Genomic DNA, 18,055 nt, shown 5'->3' with positions numbered 1-18,055 from the left:
ACGCCGGCGATGGTGACGGCGTCACGGGCAGCGAAGGAGAGGATGTCGGCACAGGAGACTGTGTTCGGGCATTCGGCCTCGAGGGCCGCTTTTGCTTCGTGGATGACCTCAACACCGCGGAGAGTCTTGCCGTTGGCTGGGGAGGCCTTCTCCGTCTGCCCTTCCTGCGACTCTGGTGTCCGTTCTAGCAGTAAGGATGCGTCACAGCCCTAAAACAGTAGAAAGATGTAAGTAAATGATAATCTCAATATGAGAAAAAAAATGGATATCTTTGCTACACCAACGAACGAAAATGGTCCTCAGCAATGAGGTGGTCACATCTGATCAAGTTTAGATCTTGACGAAAAAAGCCGGATTGAAAATGACACGAAGTATATCTCTCATTATAGAACAATTCAGATCCACTTATCGTTTTAGCACATACATTACCTTAGCCTCCGAGATGACATTATTTTCCATTAGTTTTGAAATTTGTCTGAATTATGCAACGACATTATTACCCTGTTGGTTTTTAAGTTCACGTGAAAATCACGTGACGGTTAGAGCTACATGAGACGTGTGCACAAATAACCAAATAATAATGATCGTTACTCTGATCCAGCAATCGTGGAAGAGGAGGCGAATGATGCCGGCAGGGACCTCCGTATTGATCAGGGAGTTCCTTACGACAGCCCGGAGCACAATCCTCTCTGCCTGCGGGCACGAATGATTGTAGAATCCGACCTTAAGTCCCTTTTCGCTGCCGTCTTCACCATCGCCGAGGGCCAAGAAGAAGAAAAGGGAAGAAAGAAGAACGACGAAGGAGAAGAAAGAGAAAGGCGAGGGTCCGTTGAGGTCCCTCATTGTGTTGGTGGTGGTTTTGGGGGTGTGGCTCCTCCTCAGGATTTGGGAACTAAAGGAGCTAGCACTGATTAGTATTAGAGGAGGGAGGGAGACTTTTAAGAGGGATTTACTGGTTGATATTGGTTCAAAAATTTGACAGGTTAGAACTTGTTAGCTATTTGTGGTATTAACATGTTAATAGAATATACAACTAATAGATGATTTTGGCCACTAAATGTTTGGAAAATGAAAGATTTCTATGTTAAGGAGGTAATTGGTAACCCAGAGATTTATTTAGAGGGTACGTGTAGTTTATGGTCATGCTGATGAAGAATGTGAGCCTTTAATTATGTACAGGTATTTTTACTCATCAATAGAAGTTAGAAAACGCGAGACTTTGAATCATTCAGGAAAATTTCTAGTTTTTAGAATAGGTTATATTCTCAAAGATGATATTGATCTGAATTGTATTATCGACCCTACGAACTTGCAAGAGAACCTTAAACAGAGTTAGCAAGACATACTCGAGTCAAAATTAGCCCTCCATACAGGACTAGAGAATTCTTCGAGCTTGGTGCTTACGATTACGTTGCAGATCGATGAGCCACATTGACGGATATACAATAGGCTGATCGATCATGTAACTTTTGTCACAGATGCCAAGGTTTTCTCATGACCTGCAAACTAGGAGAGCTGGTTATATATTCTTTTGAGTTGTGATCCTGACCTAGCTTCATGTCGATAAAAACTTGGCAAGAACCGCGAATTGCTATTGCCAGTCGCATGCATGATTCACTCCAGATCATATTAAGTGTGTTCTCTGTTAACAAACCTATTTGATGCTGCAAATGCAAATGAGAATATATTCCTGTAAACTATGGAATATTAGATACCAGATATGTATGCTGAGACGGTCATTTGTGCAGAATTTTCTTTGAAAATATTAGATATACTAGATCTGTAAATTATGGATTATCAGATTTTTTTTTAATGAGAGCAGATTTGTCTTTGGAGATATTAAATACTAGATATGTAAATTACGGATTATTAGGGTTTTTTTTTAATAACCCAACTTGGAATTGAACCAGAAGGGCACATATTGGGACCTCCCAGGTGGGTGTTAATTATTAGACACGTTGAGTAACTGCGTACTCATTCAGCATGCATTTTCAATGAAGTCTGAGCAGCAATCATTCAGCATGCATTTTCAATGTGACTCGTGAATCAAAAGCTGATCATAAAGTTTAACATGAAAAAAAAAAATGTATCAACATATTGTCAGAATTAATAAACGAATTAATTATACAAGGGCAACGTTACGCTTATAGAACTCGAGCACCGTCCTTTATAATATGAAGGGCTTTGGTCTTATAAAATGAATTTTAATCAGAAATATTCTGAAACTCCTAGAGAAACTACCTAACATTTAGAACACGCACGCACCCGAAATGGCTAAATCCAAATCATCTAATTAATGGGTTTTATTCAGCATTTGTACTTTCAATTGAAATAAAAAAAAAGATACAATATTGTATTCGGGGAAATCTATACGTCATGTTCATGAATCTTCAAACGAAGCTTAGACACTAATATGATCAGAAAATTTATAGACTCTTGAGTTTGACTGGAGATGTCTTTTTCCCCCCCTAAATGAAAAAGCGATACATGAGAAAAAAAGACTATATGTGTGGATAAAATGGATCCATGAGCTCTATTCATTGTAGCTGTTAGATTGGTTGGGTGATTTGTTTTTCCTGTGTTACTTATCTTTAGCAAGGTTGTTTTGTTGATATCTCATATAATGAGTAGCATGATGTACGTATATAAAAATTACAAATTTGGTGAGCGAATAAAATTTTCCATTGACCAAAAAAAAAAAAAAAAAAAAAAAAACCAAAAAAAAAAAAAAAAAAAAAAAAAATCCACGAGACTTATTTGAAGAGAAGTAGCTTAATTATGTGAAGCTCGCGGAGGTCAAAATAGGGGATTCATGGGGGTGGAGGCAACTTCTGAAACTCAGGAATTGTGGGATCAAAGGACCTATCCCTGCAGATTGGCTACTACTTTGTTATCAACAACACCTTAATGTAATTGCTTTAAGATCATGCATATGTACTCAAATGGCCAGGTGTGCCTGGAGGATTTTGTATGAGTTCCTTTTGATATGAAAAAAAAAAACAGAAACTAACTTACGGATAAAAAATAAATGATTAAATAAAAAAAATTAAAAAAAAAAATGATGTTAGTTGTATTTTCTTAAGTTCCGGAGGTAAGACCAATTAATTTGGCGACAATTTAAATTCAAATAGTACTTCTCGATAACAACTATAACAATCTATCAAAGAAGATATATGACCTATACTTCTCGATACATATAAATAAATGAAAGAGGCCGGCCATAACCATAAGTGGAAACAATCAATCAACCCCCCAAGCCAAACAATTCACAATCAAGAAAGAGTTCACTCCACATGATTAATTTCTATAACAGGTGATGAAATAGACTATACATGCACGCATGATGACACTCATGGGAACCCTAGGCCTCTCATGAGCTTACTATATAACAAATTAAGAACGAAGGCGTTCTCCTATATCAGGCATATATATATATCTGGTGCACTGAGCTTTCGGACATGACTCCTCCATCTTTTAAACCCAACCCAAAAACTCCTACTCCCTTAACCTTGTAGCCTCGCCCCCAAAAACACTCAAACACACGGACAGCGCCTTTGCGTGTATAAATGGTTTAACGGTTTGGTCATCAAATAGAAATGACCACTTTTTGCAAGCTCTCACAAAACAACACGAGCCGAGTCTTTGAAAGGCTTGTTTTATGCTGCCCTGTTTTGTTGAGCCACCACTAGTGTGACTTATTGGCTCATCTGGGTACATATCAACATGTGCATGGGACGCTTTGTAGGTCTTAGGTTCTTCTAGGCTTAGCTAGGGTTAGCTGTAGCTAGCTATAGGTGTGTGGTGTGGGTCTTATGGAGAAACCCTAGCTAGCTAGTTTTTTTTTTTTTTTTTTTTTTTTTAAAGTCCAGGTATGTGGTGTGGGCTTAGCGCTAGGGCTTAATGATTGAAGATTTTTTTTCTTTAATTTACACATGTTAGGTGCTTAGAGAGATCACGTGCTAGCTCTCCAAAGAGTACTTAATTTAGAACGCAAGTGAGAACCATCATTATCATTACGTGAGTCAAATTGAGAGATTGCTAGCCAAACATGGCAACATAAGTAGCTCCTTAATTAGTTATGTTTGGGAAATTAATTGGATTTGATTTAAGACTAGGATAAGTTTTGTATAATATCGTATGGAACTCATTATAGCAAATTATAAAACGATATATAGTTTTCATCTCAAAGGTTTTGGAACTTTCGTTTTGTCAAGAACGTATAATAGAATTCAACACAGTACTTGTGGGATTAATTAATGGTTGTCATTGTCCCTAAGACGTAGGTATTATGGCGGCTATATATGCTGCTTCTTTTCATAGAGACATGAATTTGTTTTGCAGCATGATCATGTTAAGATTGATAACATGGTAAGTGGGACCTAACTAATTGTGGCTCGATTCTCAGTTATACTTCGAAAAATCTAATCATGTTAATTGGCCACTAACTAATTGTGGCTCGATTCTCAGTTATACTTCGAAAAATCTAATCATGTTAATTGGCCAGCAAACCCCTTCGATCACCTTTTTAATAAATTAGCCCACTTCACCCTTAATAAACCCCCATGTATTTTAAACACAACAAGAATCTTGCGTGACATTAACTAATTAATTTGTCAACATGCTAGTTCTGTCGTGTCAAACCCTGTCCACGGACTGGTACAGTGATACGTCTATGTTCAAAGAACTTCCAAAAGCAAAATTTAGCGGCAACCTAATTCTTTTAAAGAAAAAGGTGAGTTAGTTAAATAATCTACAAACTGCATGATGTTTATGTTGTTAATCATCCATTTAGTTATGCTACATCAATGGTATATTGTTAAAGAAGCAGCTAATTAATTGATTGATCTTTGCCTTTCTCCTTCGCTAAAAGCACCTTTTTTTTAAATCTTTTTAGGTTGGGGTTTGGGGCGGTTTTTTCTTTGGCGCATGTTAGCAGACGATTCTGTTCTTGTTAACGTGCGCCCCCGCCTTGTTTGATATGGCAAAAAAAAGAGAGGAATAATGGCAACAAGATTCTTGATATTGATATTAGATCATCAAATGTGAGTTTGAAATCTCCTGTTGATCAATCTGATTCTAGTTTCTTGGAGGACGATGATATTTTCAACTCGGAGGAGGAGATCATGGGGTCAACTAGACCAAAAGGAGAGAAGAAGAAGAAATTGATGACGGAAATTTTGAGTTCGACTGCTCCTCAAGTTCAGATCTATCACTACAAGAAATTACGTCTTTAACGAAGGGATTTTCCTTCGTTAAAGAACTAAAAACCTTCGTTATTGTATGCTAACGACAGGAAATAATCCCTTCGTCACCCGTCGTTGAAGCCTTCTTCGCTAAAGGGTCACGAAGGTTATAATACCCGTCGTTATAGAGTCTATAACAACGGAACAAATTACCGTCATTCATATCTGCGACGATAATTATCACCGTCGTTACCATCAGTGACGGGGAATTTTCCCATGGTTCATATCCGTGACGGTAATTATCAACGTCGTTACCATCAGTAGAGATTTTTTCCCATCGTTATTGTAAAATGACGGTTTGTCATTCCCGTCGTCATTGTGTAATAATGGTTTTGTACTCCCGTTGTTATTGTGTAATAACGGATGAGATCCCCCTCGTTGAAGACCTATTAATGACGGTTGGATACCGTCGTAGAAGTCCTCATGGTGGGTAATTAGTAACCCATCAACGATGGTGTTTTCCCTTCGTTGATGTACTAAAAAAATTTATAAAACCGTCATTATAAACTATAAATTTCTAATATACATTAATGATAATTTTTTTATTCATAGGCAAATATCATATTATTCTCAATATGAAATTGAGATTCACAACACAAATATATTAAAAATACCCAATAATGAATAAAAGGGAAAACAAAACTCCATTCATTAATAACATCAATAAATAATATTCCACCATCCTCAAATATTCAATACTAATGATAATAGTTAATATCCTAATTGTTCCAAAGAAACATACGTGAAACTATCTAAAACAAATTAAAATAAAAGTCTGGGAAAGACACATCCTTTCATCTCTAATTATTGTCAAAGAAGACTCGAGCTACCCCCTCTCCTAATCTTCCATGGATAACCTGAAAAATTAAAAAAATCACATAATTAAGAAATATTAATTAAGCAAATATAATATCCTAAATTAAGAAAGTACTCTTGATCTACCGTAGCACACTTTGTAGCTTTTAATTTACATGTCCTATGATCAATAAAATATAATATATATTATATATAAACACTGTACTAATATAATGTCCTAAAATTTCCAAGTTCGACATGTTTCACATGGTTTCATTTTTCATTGCCCTGATCCCCATGATTGCTCATGTAAAATCTTGTCAACCCTTTAACATCAAATACATTTTACATATTGGAGATGGAGATGCAAGTAGAAAATTCCTATTACCTTCAGGGTAAAATCAAACAGTATCAAGTCGTCAGGATTTATTACACAATTGAAGGTTGCTTTAGATACAAAAAAGCCTGCTACAAAATGACAAGCTCTTCTCAAAGGATCATTGCTACTAGGATTTAGTGTCAGTAGTGCCAACTACATCACATCAGGCAGAAGCCAACTTTTGCACCCTCCTAACAAATTTGTGCAAGATATAATTATCATATTATGTACAACACATAAACTATAGTAGATGTGTCTTATAAACATCTTACCAAATTCAAGATTTATCACTAAACATGCAACATGAGAATGTGAACTTTAGAAGCCTGGACAAAAGAGGCAACTACTAGGCCATATATAGAACCCAATCTTGCATACTGGGGACAAGGTAGAATACTCGGCTGCACACAAACCTAGCCTACAGTGCACACGAAAGAAGAATGCACGTAGCATGAATATCCTCACAGTGATAAATCAAGACAAATTATGTATTATCTTCTCAAACTCAGAGTATTTATTCCTGACTGACATTCATGACTAGCTAGAGTTTGAGGTGTTCAAATGTAGAGTGACATTTTACGGATGTTAACTAGTAGGAAAACAATACTGGAACATTTGGATCATGCAAGTGCGAAAGTGTTATATCCTAGTTTAATTGAATGTACCCTCCGTGTCACGTTTACATGATACCATTACTTCTTCTCAAACTCAAAGCAAAACTAGTTAAGTTTTATCTATTCTTGAGAAGCTTTCTACATTAGATAACATTTAAAAATGTCAATAATGAAAATTACCTAAACTACTTACAAGAGAAGCAACAGAAAATACCCAATCCAACTTGGAATATTGGATGATGATTAAAAATGACAAACTGATGAAGATATCATCATAAGCTTAAGTAAAATTTGTGATACCTTGTTCACGCGTATATCCTCAATGGAATGGAGTTCAAAATAGACATCTCGGAAAAGCTCAAAGTTCGCAGGCTAGAGCTGATTGCTCTCCAAGGACTTCTTGGGCGGATGAGGTTAAATTGGTTGAAGACTCATCTCCTCAGCGTCAATCTTCAAATTCGGTAAGAAATCCTGGATCTAAAGGATCTTTTTCAATTCTTGATGCTGTTTCTGGCTTTACTTCTTTGAATCCTGTTGAGATGAATGTCGATGGTAGTAGATCTGGATCTCTGAGATCTGATCCTATTCTTGAGTCAATCTTGAATGTTGATGGTTCTTATCCTGGAAAATCTGATCCTGCTAGTTTTCATAGATCAAACCCTAGGATTATCGTGTCTAAATTGGACTCAGCTACTGTTTCATTAGGGAAAAGGGAACATGTAGTGATTTCAGAAGACATGGTTCATCAAAAAACCTCTTTTATAGGAAATATAAATTCAGAATTCCCTCCATTAGAATCTAAAAAGGTTCAAGATGCTTCTGTTCCTATTAATAATGGTAGTAAGAATTGGATTAATCTCTTTGCTGATAATAGAAAACCAGGGAGTAGTATAGATCTGAATTATGTGTCACCGACTGATAAAGATGCTGTGATCTTTGGAAATGATGAATGGAATGAAGGTGCTTCCCATTGACAATCTTCACTTGTTGGTCAAGTTGTAGGGCTTAATATTAAATATAAAGCCATGGAAACGTTTGTTCAAAAAGTATGGGCTCAATCGTTAATTCCAGAAGTTTGTCTTCTTAGAGCTGATGTTTATCTTTTCAAGTTTAAAAACAAGGAAGATATGGGTGCTATCCTTGAGAATGGACCCTGGTTTTTTTTGGGTCTAGACCTTTTATCTTAAATCCCTGGAAAATAGATAAAGATTTTGATAGAATTAAAGATAACATTTATCCTATGTAGATACAATTACCTGGACTGAAACTGAATCCGTGGAATGCTAAAAGTATTAGCAAAATTATAAGTGTCATTAGAAGGCCTATTACCACTAACAAGCTTACAACTAATAAACAGAAATTAGCCTATGCTAGGGTCCTTGTTGAAGTGCAATTGCTCTCACCTCTGCTTGATCAAATTTCTATCCATGGGCCAAATGGTAAAAGTTTTTCTCAGAAGGTTAACTATGAATTTAAGCCAAGATGGTGTGATTTTTGCAAAGTGGTGGGTCATGATTTAGTATACTGTAAGAGTCAACCTAGATCCCAAAGATGGATACCAAAACAAGATTTAATTGCTGCTTACAAGGTTGACAAAGGTTCAGAGAATGTTTCAAGGCACTTAGGAAATCAAGGGGGCAATACTCAAGCTTCTATGGCTCAAGTTGAGCTAAATAAAGTTGTGCACAATCAGAAAAATGCCTAGGTTGTGCTTGGATCATCAGAGGTTAAAATTGTGCACAATCAAGGGTGTTCAAAGGTTCAAAGGAATCTTGATAAGTCTGTGCATGTTGTACATTGCTAGGTTTATCCAAGAGATCATAGGAATCTTGCTCAGGCAGGATATGTTGCACACAGTCCAGGGGTGGTGCATGTTGATAATAATGTATCTGTTGCTACTGGGGAAAACCAGTTTAAAGGGTTATGTGCTGGAGACAAAATTCCATGTTCTGAACTTGTGTATGTGGGGTATGTTCTAAATCCATGAGCTGAAACTGGGGATGTCAATGTTGATAACAATGTGTCTGTTGCCTCTGGGGTTAACCAGCTTAGAAAATTTTGTGCTGGAGAATGTTGCAAATTTCCTGGTCCTGAACCTGTGCATGCTGTGCATGCTCATAAACCAGAAGATGAATATGGTGTTGTTACTTCTGGGGCAACTCAGTTTAATTCCTGTGCTGGGGAAAGCAACAATGAATCTGTGCATGTGGTGCATGTTCAAGATCCAGGAGCTGATACCCTCAACTCCCCTCATATGAACAAATCTTGGTCACTTGTTCAAAACAAAAAAAGTTATGAAGCATCTGAATTCAAAAAATTCTTTCTCATCTTTGGAATTCTTGGACATTGTCCTCTCTACTTTTGATAGATGGTTTGTCAACAAATGAATTTCTCTTTTTGGAATGTTAGAGGATTGAACAAGTCCTCTAAGCAACAATTGGTTAGACACTATCTGTTTCAATATCATATATCATTTATTGCTCTTCTTGAAACTAAAATTAAGGAAGCATTGCTACCTATTGCTACAAAGAAAATAGGGAAAAACTGGAGATGGATGACTAATGTTAGGGCTCATGGCAAGACCAGAATTCTCATCATGTGGGATCTAACATTTTGGATATTCAAATTATTAATTCCTCTGACCAACAGATTACATGCAAAGCTAAATCATTGGATGGGAGGCTGGAATGTATTATATCCTCAGTTTATGGCTTTAATCTTTTGGATGAAAGCAAAGATTTATGGGATGATCTCATGCAAATTAAACATAGAATTGGAAATGAACCATGGATTCTCTGTGGAGACTTCAATGCTATGATCAATAATGATGAGAAGCTTGGAGGGACTAAGCTATCTAAGGCTAATACTTCTGATTTCAGTAATTTCATTTCTGATTGTCATCTTTCCCATCTGAAGACTCTGGGTTGTTTTTACACATGGAACAACAAGCAATGCTCTGAAACTAGGGTCTAGAGCAGATTAGATAGAGCTTTGATAAATGATGCTTGGATACATTCGCTCAATACTAGCCATGTGGAATTCCTTCTCCCTAATTTCTCAGACCATTCTCCAGTATTGGTCTCAATATATGAAGATATGTCTCAGGGGAAAAAGCCTTTTAAGTTCTTTAAAATGTAGATTAATCATCCAAGCTTCTCCCCTACAGTCTCTAATATTTGGCAAACTACAATTGATGGTTTCACCATGTACTCTATTTATGCCAAACTAAAAATGCTGAGAGGCGCTCTTATGGGTTTGAACAAAAAATATTTTTATAATATAAGTGAACAAGTCCAAAGGGCTAAAAATGCCTTGGAGAATGTTCAGGGTAGACTTCAAGCTTTTCCTCTTGATCCTATTCTTATTAATCAAGAGAAAGATTGACTTTCAAATTACAACAAGCTGGTGGAATGTGAGTTATCTTTTTTTTAGCAAAAAGCCAGAATTGCTTGGAGTTTACAGGGTGATAGATGCACCAGTTTTTTCCATGATATTGCAAAAGCAAACAGACATACAACAGGATTGCAGTTCTGTACAATAATAGAGGAGATATGATAACTGATGGTGATGGAATTATAAACGAATTGGTTTCTTTTTATAGAAATCTTATGGGAATTGCAGTTGATACTTCACCTCTTGACATAAATGTTATAAAGTCTGGGCTATGTCTCTCTGATGCTCAAGCCAAAGAGCTATCTAATCCGGTCACTAATGAAGAAATTAAAGCTGCTATTTTCTCAAGACCAGACAACAAATCACCAGGTCCTGATGGGTTTAGTGTGGCATTCTTCAAATATGCTTGGGAAACCATTGGAGATGAAGTCACTTTGGCAATAAAAGACTTCTTTAGGACAGGCAAACTCTTGGGTGTGGTAAACTCTACTTCAATTACTCTAATTCTCAAAGTGCAATGTCCAAAAACCTCCTTAGATTTCAGGCCTATTTCCTGTTGCAACTGTATATATAAATTCATCACAAAAATTCTGGCCAACAGGATTAAAAATGTGTTAGGATACTTGGTGAATGAAGCTCAATGTGCTTTTGTTAATGGGAGGTTGATCTCAAGTAACATCATGCTAGCCCATGAACTGGTTAAGAAGTACAACAGAAAGAGTCTTTCCCCAAGAGCCATGCTGAAAGTGGACATCAGGAAGGCATTTGATACAATTAGTTATAAATTTCTATCAGACATGCTTAAAGGGCTGGGTTTTCCTATTGCTATGATAAATTGGATAATGGCTTGTATTACTTCTCCTAAATATTCTATCTCTCTTAATGGTTCCCTTCATGGATACTTCAAAGAAGAACGTGGCCTTAGACAAGGAGATCCTCTCTCTCCATACTTGTTCATCCTGGGCATGGAGTACTTATCTAGGAGCTTGGATCTTTTGAAGAATGATAAATCTTTCAAATATCACCCTAAATATGCTAAGTTGAGGATCTCACACCTAATATTTGCTGATAACCCGCTCTTATTCTCCAAAGGTGATTTGAATTCAGTGTCTAAGTTGCACAAGTGCCTCAGGGAATTCAGCAATGTTTCAGGCTTAGAAGCAAATGTAGAAAAGAGCTCTATTTTTTATGGAGGTGTTGATGATAATGTCAAGTCTTCCATTCACAATCTGTTGAGATTCCATGCAGGTAATTTGCCTGTTAACTACTTGGGGGTTCATCTTATTTCCAAAAGACCGACTTACATGGATTGCAATCCTCTCTTTACAAGAATTACAGATCAATTCAAAAAATGGCTAAAGGTTAGGAACCTCTCATATGCTGGTAGATTGCAAGTAATCAAGAGTGTGATTCTTGAAATCCAAATTTTCTGGACCTCTAACTATATCTTACCTATCAGTGTTTTGAAGAAAATAGATGAAATATGCAAAATGTTCTTGTGGGGCAAAACTGAACAACCATTCAAAGCTCCTCTTGTGTCATGGGAGAGAGTGTGCATGAATAAAAAGCAAGGAGGTATGGGAATTTTTTTTGCACAAAGGTGCAATGTTGCTTCAGCTCTTAGATGTATCTGGCATATACACACAAACAGAAAATCTTTATGGATTAAATGAGTTCATGGGACCTATTTAAGACAAAAAGACATATGGCAAGTCAAAGCTAAAACTGGGGATTCATGGATGTGGAAGCAATTGATTAAAACTAGAGATAAAGCAATGGATTTGTGTGGAGGTGCTGAAAACCTGAAATAACTCGTCAATTCATGTCACTGCTGTAGGCTGTCTAAAAATCACAATAGATAGCTGATCCCCATCAAGCTTCAATGATGAAAGTTACAATCAGATGATTTTCATGCCAACAAATGCAAGCTGCAAATGGAGGACTTTTCATATAGATCAAGAAGAGTTACAATCCAACGATACTTCCGATAACTGATGAAAACTCTATTCAGTGGTCTTCACAATCAACAGTGAGAGTTACAATCTGATGACTTTCACACCCCATAACAGCTAACGTGAGGATTACTGAACAATGGTCCTTGCAGTACTCTTCAGAAGAGGTTATAAGTCAATTAGCCCCTTCTAAAATGCGGAACTCATCTTCGCATTATAATTCTTGAAATGCAGGCGACCCTCGCGTTTCCAAGCTGCAACAAGCAAAACGCGAGCGGCCCTCGCATTTTTGACGTTCAGTCAACACCCAACTTCGCGTCTCAATTCTAAAACGCGAAGTTAGGGTCCTGAACGTCAAATTGGGTGTTTGACTTGTTCAAATATGAGTCGAACGGTTACAAAACTGATTCTCCCACGATTTGAGGGATTTTCGCCCACTTAGGAGCGGATTTAGGGGTTGGTTACACCCCTTATCCTCCTATAAATAACCACCTTACTCAACCGAGTCAGGGGGTTGAAGATTTTGAAGATCAAACCGCACGGAGTTCAGACCGAGGGAGAAGTTGGACGAGATTTTGAAGATCAAATCATCTCCGAAATCAGTAGAGTTCTTCGCAGTTAAAAGATCAGATTCTTCAGCAACAAACAAATCTATTTGGCTTGTTAACCGATTATTCGGTTTTAACAACTCTTGTCACAGAGTTCTAACTCATTCCAAGTTCTTAAACTCATTAAGAGTTATTCAACAAATTTACCACAGAAGTTCATTGTTCCCATGAGATACAAGACGGTCGGATCGTCAACGGAGAGCAAATTCGACGCAAGCATTCGAAGGAGGTACTCCATCGCTACCAAGAAGAACACAGTTTTAAACAAAGGGAAGAATCCAGATCATTCTCTTCTCTTTTGTAACCAGGAAATTTAATTGTAACTGAGATTAAAGGAATACAAATCGATTATTCTTTCGTTTCTATTACTCCAAATTTTCCAACAAACAACTGCAATGCAAAACTCAGACTTTCAGCCCTGTATAATGTAATTTCCCCTGCTTCTCAAAATGTTTCTTGGTACAATGTGGTGTGGGGGGCGGGGGGGGGGGTTTAAATGTTCCTAAGCATTCTTTTATGAGTTGGTTAGTCTTGCAAGACATAATCCTCACTCAAGATAGGCTTCTTAGAAGAGGGGTAGTAGATTCAAACACCTGCTGTCTTTGTGCAGAAGTTGAATACGAGACCAGGAATCATCTATTTTTTGAGTGTGCTTATTCTTGTGAAGTGTGGAATAGCATTATGAATTGGTTGGAGTTCAATTGGAGGTCTTGCAACTGCCAACAAATAATTCACCGGTTCTCTGTCAGGTTACGAGGGAAGGGACTCAAACAAAATTTGAAAAGGATGGCTTTAAATACAACAATATATAGCATATGGAGGGAACGCAATGCAAGGATTTTTCAGCGTAAATCTAGGAATCCAGTGCAATTGGTCAGTGAGATAAAAATTGAAATTTGGATTGTAATTCTTAACAAGCCAGAAGGTGATAGTTGCAGCTTATTACTGAAATAATAGTGTGAAGATCTTTGCTTGTTGTAGTTTTTTGATATTGTGAGAGTAATCTCAGTTCTTAGCTGAGCTATCTCGATGTATATAACTTCATATTTTGGTTGATGAATAAAATTTTTTATTTACCAAAAAAGCACATTTTGCTATTAAGCTTATATTATGATTAATATATAATATATAATATATATATATATATTTATATATATATATAATATATATATAAATATATATATTATGATATATATATATATATTGAGTATATTAGTGCAGAAGTATTGGGTATTATCTTGGCCAGGATTGTAGTAAGTGGACAATCTTGTCATATTACACTTGAAGTGCTGAGGCCATCTTAGGTTGATGTATGGAAAAGAGTTGTCCAATTACTACTAAGGGTCATTGTACAAGTATAACATTCCTCCTCTTCTCTCTCTTCTCTCCAGCTCTACTCTCTGTCCTCTATATATATATATATATATATATATATATATATTCGAGACGCCAAATGAGCTAATGAGAGAATAGATTAGTGATCGAAGTTTCAATCATAACGGCTATGGGCCTCTATGAGTGGGCTTTTATATTTAACATCCCACCTGTCGCTCACAGATGAGTTTACGCACTCATATCGGCAGTACTGTTTTATAATTTTATAATGAGGCGTGCTAAATTGTTTTCATGATCAAGCCGACAATTTGTTTTTCATAGTTCTCATATCACTTACCAGATGATTTTTAAAATAAAATGACCTACTCGTATTTATGCTAAATCTTGCTGTGTAGATCATTTTCAATAACCTCAATTTTCTTCCTAGGCAAGTTATAATATATATCTTCAGGTCCCAAGTTATAATTTATTTTATAATATTTAACACCTAAAAACTATAATCAAACATTAAATTGGAAGGGGGATAGCTGTTTGTTTTGCCAGATGATAAGTTGTTAAGTGGTATCATAATAAATAGATAGACAAAATCAACTTATCATCACTTATACTTGCAACCTGTTCCTTGCCAATTAGAGAGAATTATTCAAATTATAATTGTCTATATTGCAGTGGTTAATTGTATAATACTCTTCATAAATTCAATGTACGTATATGCATAAAATGTTTGAGGCCGGCCGACATATATTGTTGGATTTGAGATGCAAGCTTAGAGGAGGTTGAAAAAGTATGTTACTATTTTTCGCTAAAACACATAATATATTCATTGGAAATATTAAAAAATAAAAGTGAACAATCAAACCAAGAATCAACAAAGGAACATGCGATATTTCTATAGTAGTTTAGGTAACAATCCTACATCCACTCTTTCTTCTCAATAAGGGGCTTCCTCACTATGCTGAGAGTTCTTCTGAATCACAACCCGGTTTAGTAGGCTTATAACACCGCACTCTAGAATCTATTCGAAACTAATTGTCTAACCTAACTCTCCACAACAAGTGACATCTAGCCCTACCAAGTCCTAACCCTCAATTATCACTGGCTTGAGTATGCCATTAGAAACCAATCTTCTAACCTAATTCTCCACAGTGAGTAACGTCTAGCCCTACCAAGTCCAAACATTGACTTGAGTACGCTGTAAACCCTCAATTAACATAGAATTGAGTATGTCATTAACCCTTAATTTATCCTGAATTGAGTATGCCATCAGAACAAGTTTGATACAAAGAAATAAATAAAAATTAAGCGTAACTAGAAAGACCTTACAACTCTTTTGATTAGCAAAACATCCTTCAAAAGAAAAAAATGAAGCTTTAGATAAAGTCTAAGGGAAGCACTTCAAGATCAGATGGTAAAGAACAATGTCGAGAATGTTTTTTGAGAAGTCTGAGAAAGACCCTTCCACCAGCTTCAAACACTAGCTCTCTCTTACTCTTCCTTTTCTCTCTGTCTATATTAGGTTAAAAGTATCTTTGAAAATCATAAGGACAGATCCTATATGCCCTCGGCAATGAATGACTATATAAGATTGAGTAAAAAAAAGATAAAAAATCATAAATCTAGCACTTAACCATCGATGGTTGGACTTAACCATCTACAGATTATTGTTCAACCATAGATGGTTACCGCTCACATCTTGATAAGACATCAATTTGTAACCATACACTATCAATGAGTTACCATAGTCAATCGAGGATCTCAACATAACATTAATAATTAGATAGATCAGATCAAGAGCTTTCTGAAAAGCTATTATGATATCAATTTAGATTATTGAGTCAAAAGTTATGGCTAGTGCAAGATTTGGCCTTGGCATATGTTTCAATGCTACTGACTACTTCAATATTATTTAACTAAAATATTCATATTTCGAGGTATACATTTTAAATTGAGTTCCCTTTATTCCAGTGGATTCGTGACAATGAGACAAACACCCCCATATACTCAAAAATAATATTTACTTGTGGGCGTCAAAAATTATCTCTAAGTTTCCGGATACAACTCAAGACGAAGAGGATACGATTAACGCAATCATCTGAGTCAAAGAAGATCATCCGATACCAAAAGGAAACAAAGAAATGCACGAAAAGATAGAACAAAGAAGCGACAGAACACACAAATCGACGAAACGCGGGACGAGATACACATCATGTGTCTCATGTGCAAGACACAAAATGTGTCTCGCAAATAGTGAGACACATTAATGTGTCTCACATGCATGGCCGAGACACAAAATGTGTCTCGCACAATCAGGACTCCCCGACCCGTTTTTTGATAGACTTTCTCAGGATTCTTACGTTCCACTGGCTTCCTAACTGCCTTAGGAGTATCCTTAAATGTAGGAAATTGGTTATTAACTAAAGATACATTCAAATAACGAGATCTTATCCACAAACACAATATATCGAAGCCTATAAATACCCCCCTCCGTGCATTTGTGAAGGGGACGGACGGATGAACGAACGTACGTGCGAGAGAACTTACGATTTTCAGAGAAGAACCACGATTTTTAGAGAGAAAGACAAGAACTTGGAGAATTCTTGCACATAAAGAGAAGATTTCGAGAGATTTGTAGGCCTTCACCCCTTCCCTTGAGATCAAATCTTGTTTTGATCTTGAGAAGAGTATGGATCTGTGAATCGGTGGTCTACGGGCTAACGCGTCCCCAACATAGACAAGAATCCTATGCAAGTGTAGGCTGTCTAAAAATTACTATAGATAACTGATTCTCATCAAGCAATGATAATGGAGGTTACAATTCGACGACTTTCACAAGACTACAATTTGAAGACTTTCACGGAAATCGATGAAGGTTACAATTCAACGACCTTCACAACAACCGATAAAAGTTTTGATTCGACGACCTTCACAATCATCAACAAGAGTTATAGATGACGACTCTCACATTTTAAAGAGCCAAGGCGAAGATTATGAGATGATAATCTTTGCAACGCTCTAACAAAAGAGACTACAAGTTAACGGTCTCTTCACCTCAAGACGAAGAATCTCACCTCTGCATTCTAGAGTCAAGACGCAGAGCTCATCTCTGCATCCCAAGAACAAAATGCGGAACTCACAGCCGCGTTCTAAGAACCGAACGCAAGGTTCACCACTGCGTTTTCAGACCCAAACGCAGGGTTCACAACTGCGTTTTCAGACCCAAACGCAGAGCCCAACTCCACGTCTGAAGTTCAAGACGCATAGTTCATTCCCCAGAATGCGAATTTCACGTTTGACTCGTTCAAACACGAGCTGAACAGTTCTAAAACCATTTCCCATGATTTGAGGGGGATTACACCCCACTAAGGAGCGATTTTAGGAGCTAGTTACACCCCTTAATCCTCTATAAATAGCTAAAAATTAGCTTAAATCGGATCTTCTAGCAGATTGGGATCGGCAACAGAATCTTGGCTTGAGATCTTTGGTTCGGATCTTGGTGAGGGGGAGAGATCTGGGGATCATCCTGGAGGATCGGCTTTTGGGATCGCCTTGATTTTGGCTTTGAAGGTGGGCTTTTCAAAACATCTTGATCAGCTCCAGTTTAACTTGCCTAGTAAGTTTATTTCAGGCTAAAAGGGTTTGAAATCCCTTTTCCAAATCAACTCTTTTGCAGAGTTTTCAACTTGCTCGTCAAGTTCTTCTAAACTCGTTCAGAGTTCTAAGACTTCCTTTGCAAGTT

At 36.8% G+C, this 18,055-nt stretch overlaps 1 protein-coding gene across 1 annotated transcript in view; it reads right to left on the bottom strand.

Annotated features, from left to right (window-relative positions):
• The window catches only part of LOC109839114 (peroxidase 5-like), a 1,823-nt gene extending 685 nt beyond the window's left edge, over window positions 1-1,138 (bottom strand). Inside the window, exons 1-2 of the mRNA XM_020407546.1 lie at window positions 592-1,138; window positions 3-209 (exon numbers count right to left, since the gene is read on the bottom strand). Of these exons, the coding sequence (XP_020263135.1) occupies window positions 3-209; window positions 592-843 (459 nt within the window). The 5' untranslated portion in view covers window positions 844-1,138. The remainder of the gene's footprint in view (window positions 1-2; window positions 210-591) is intronic.

Source organism: Asparagus officinalis, chromosome 1 (assembly GCF_001876935.1).
Source record: "Asparagus officinalis chromosome 1, Aspof.V1, whole genome shotgun sequence".
NCBI classification, from domain to species: domain Eukaryota; kingdom Viridiplantae; phylum Streptophyta; class Magnoliopsida; order Asparagales; family Asparagaceae; genus Asparagus; species Asparagus officinalis.
The sequence above is the reverse complement of the archived record's forward strand: the minus strand, read 5'-3'. Positions and strand labels throughout refer to the sequence as shown.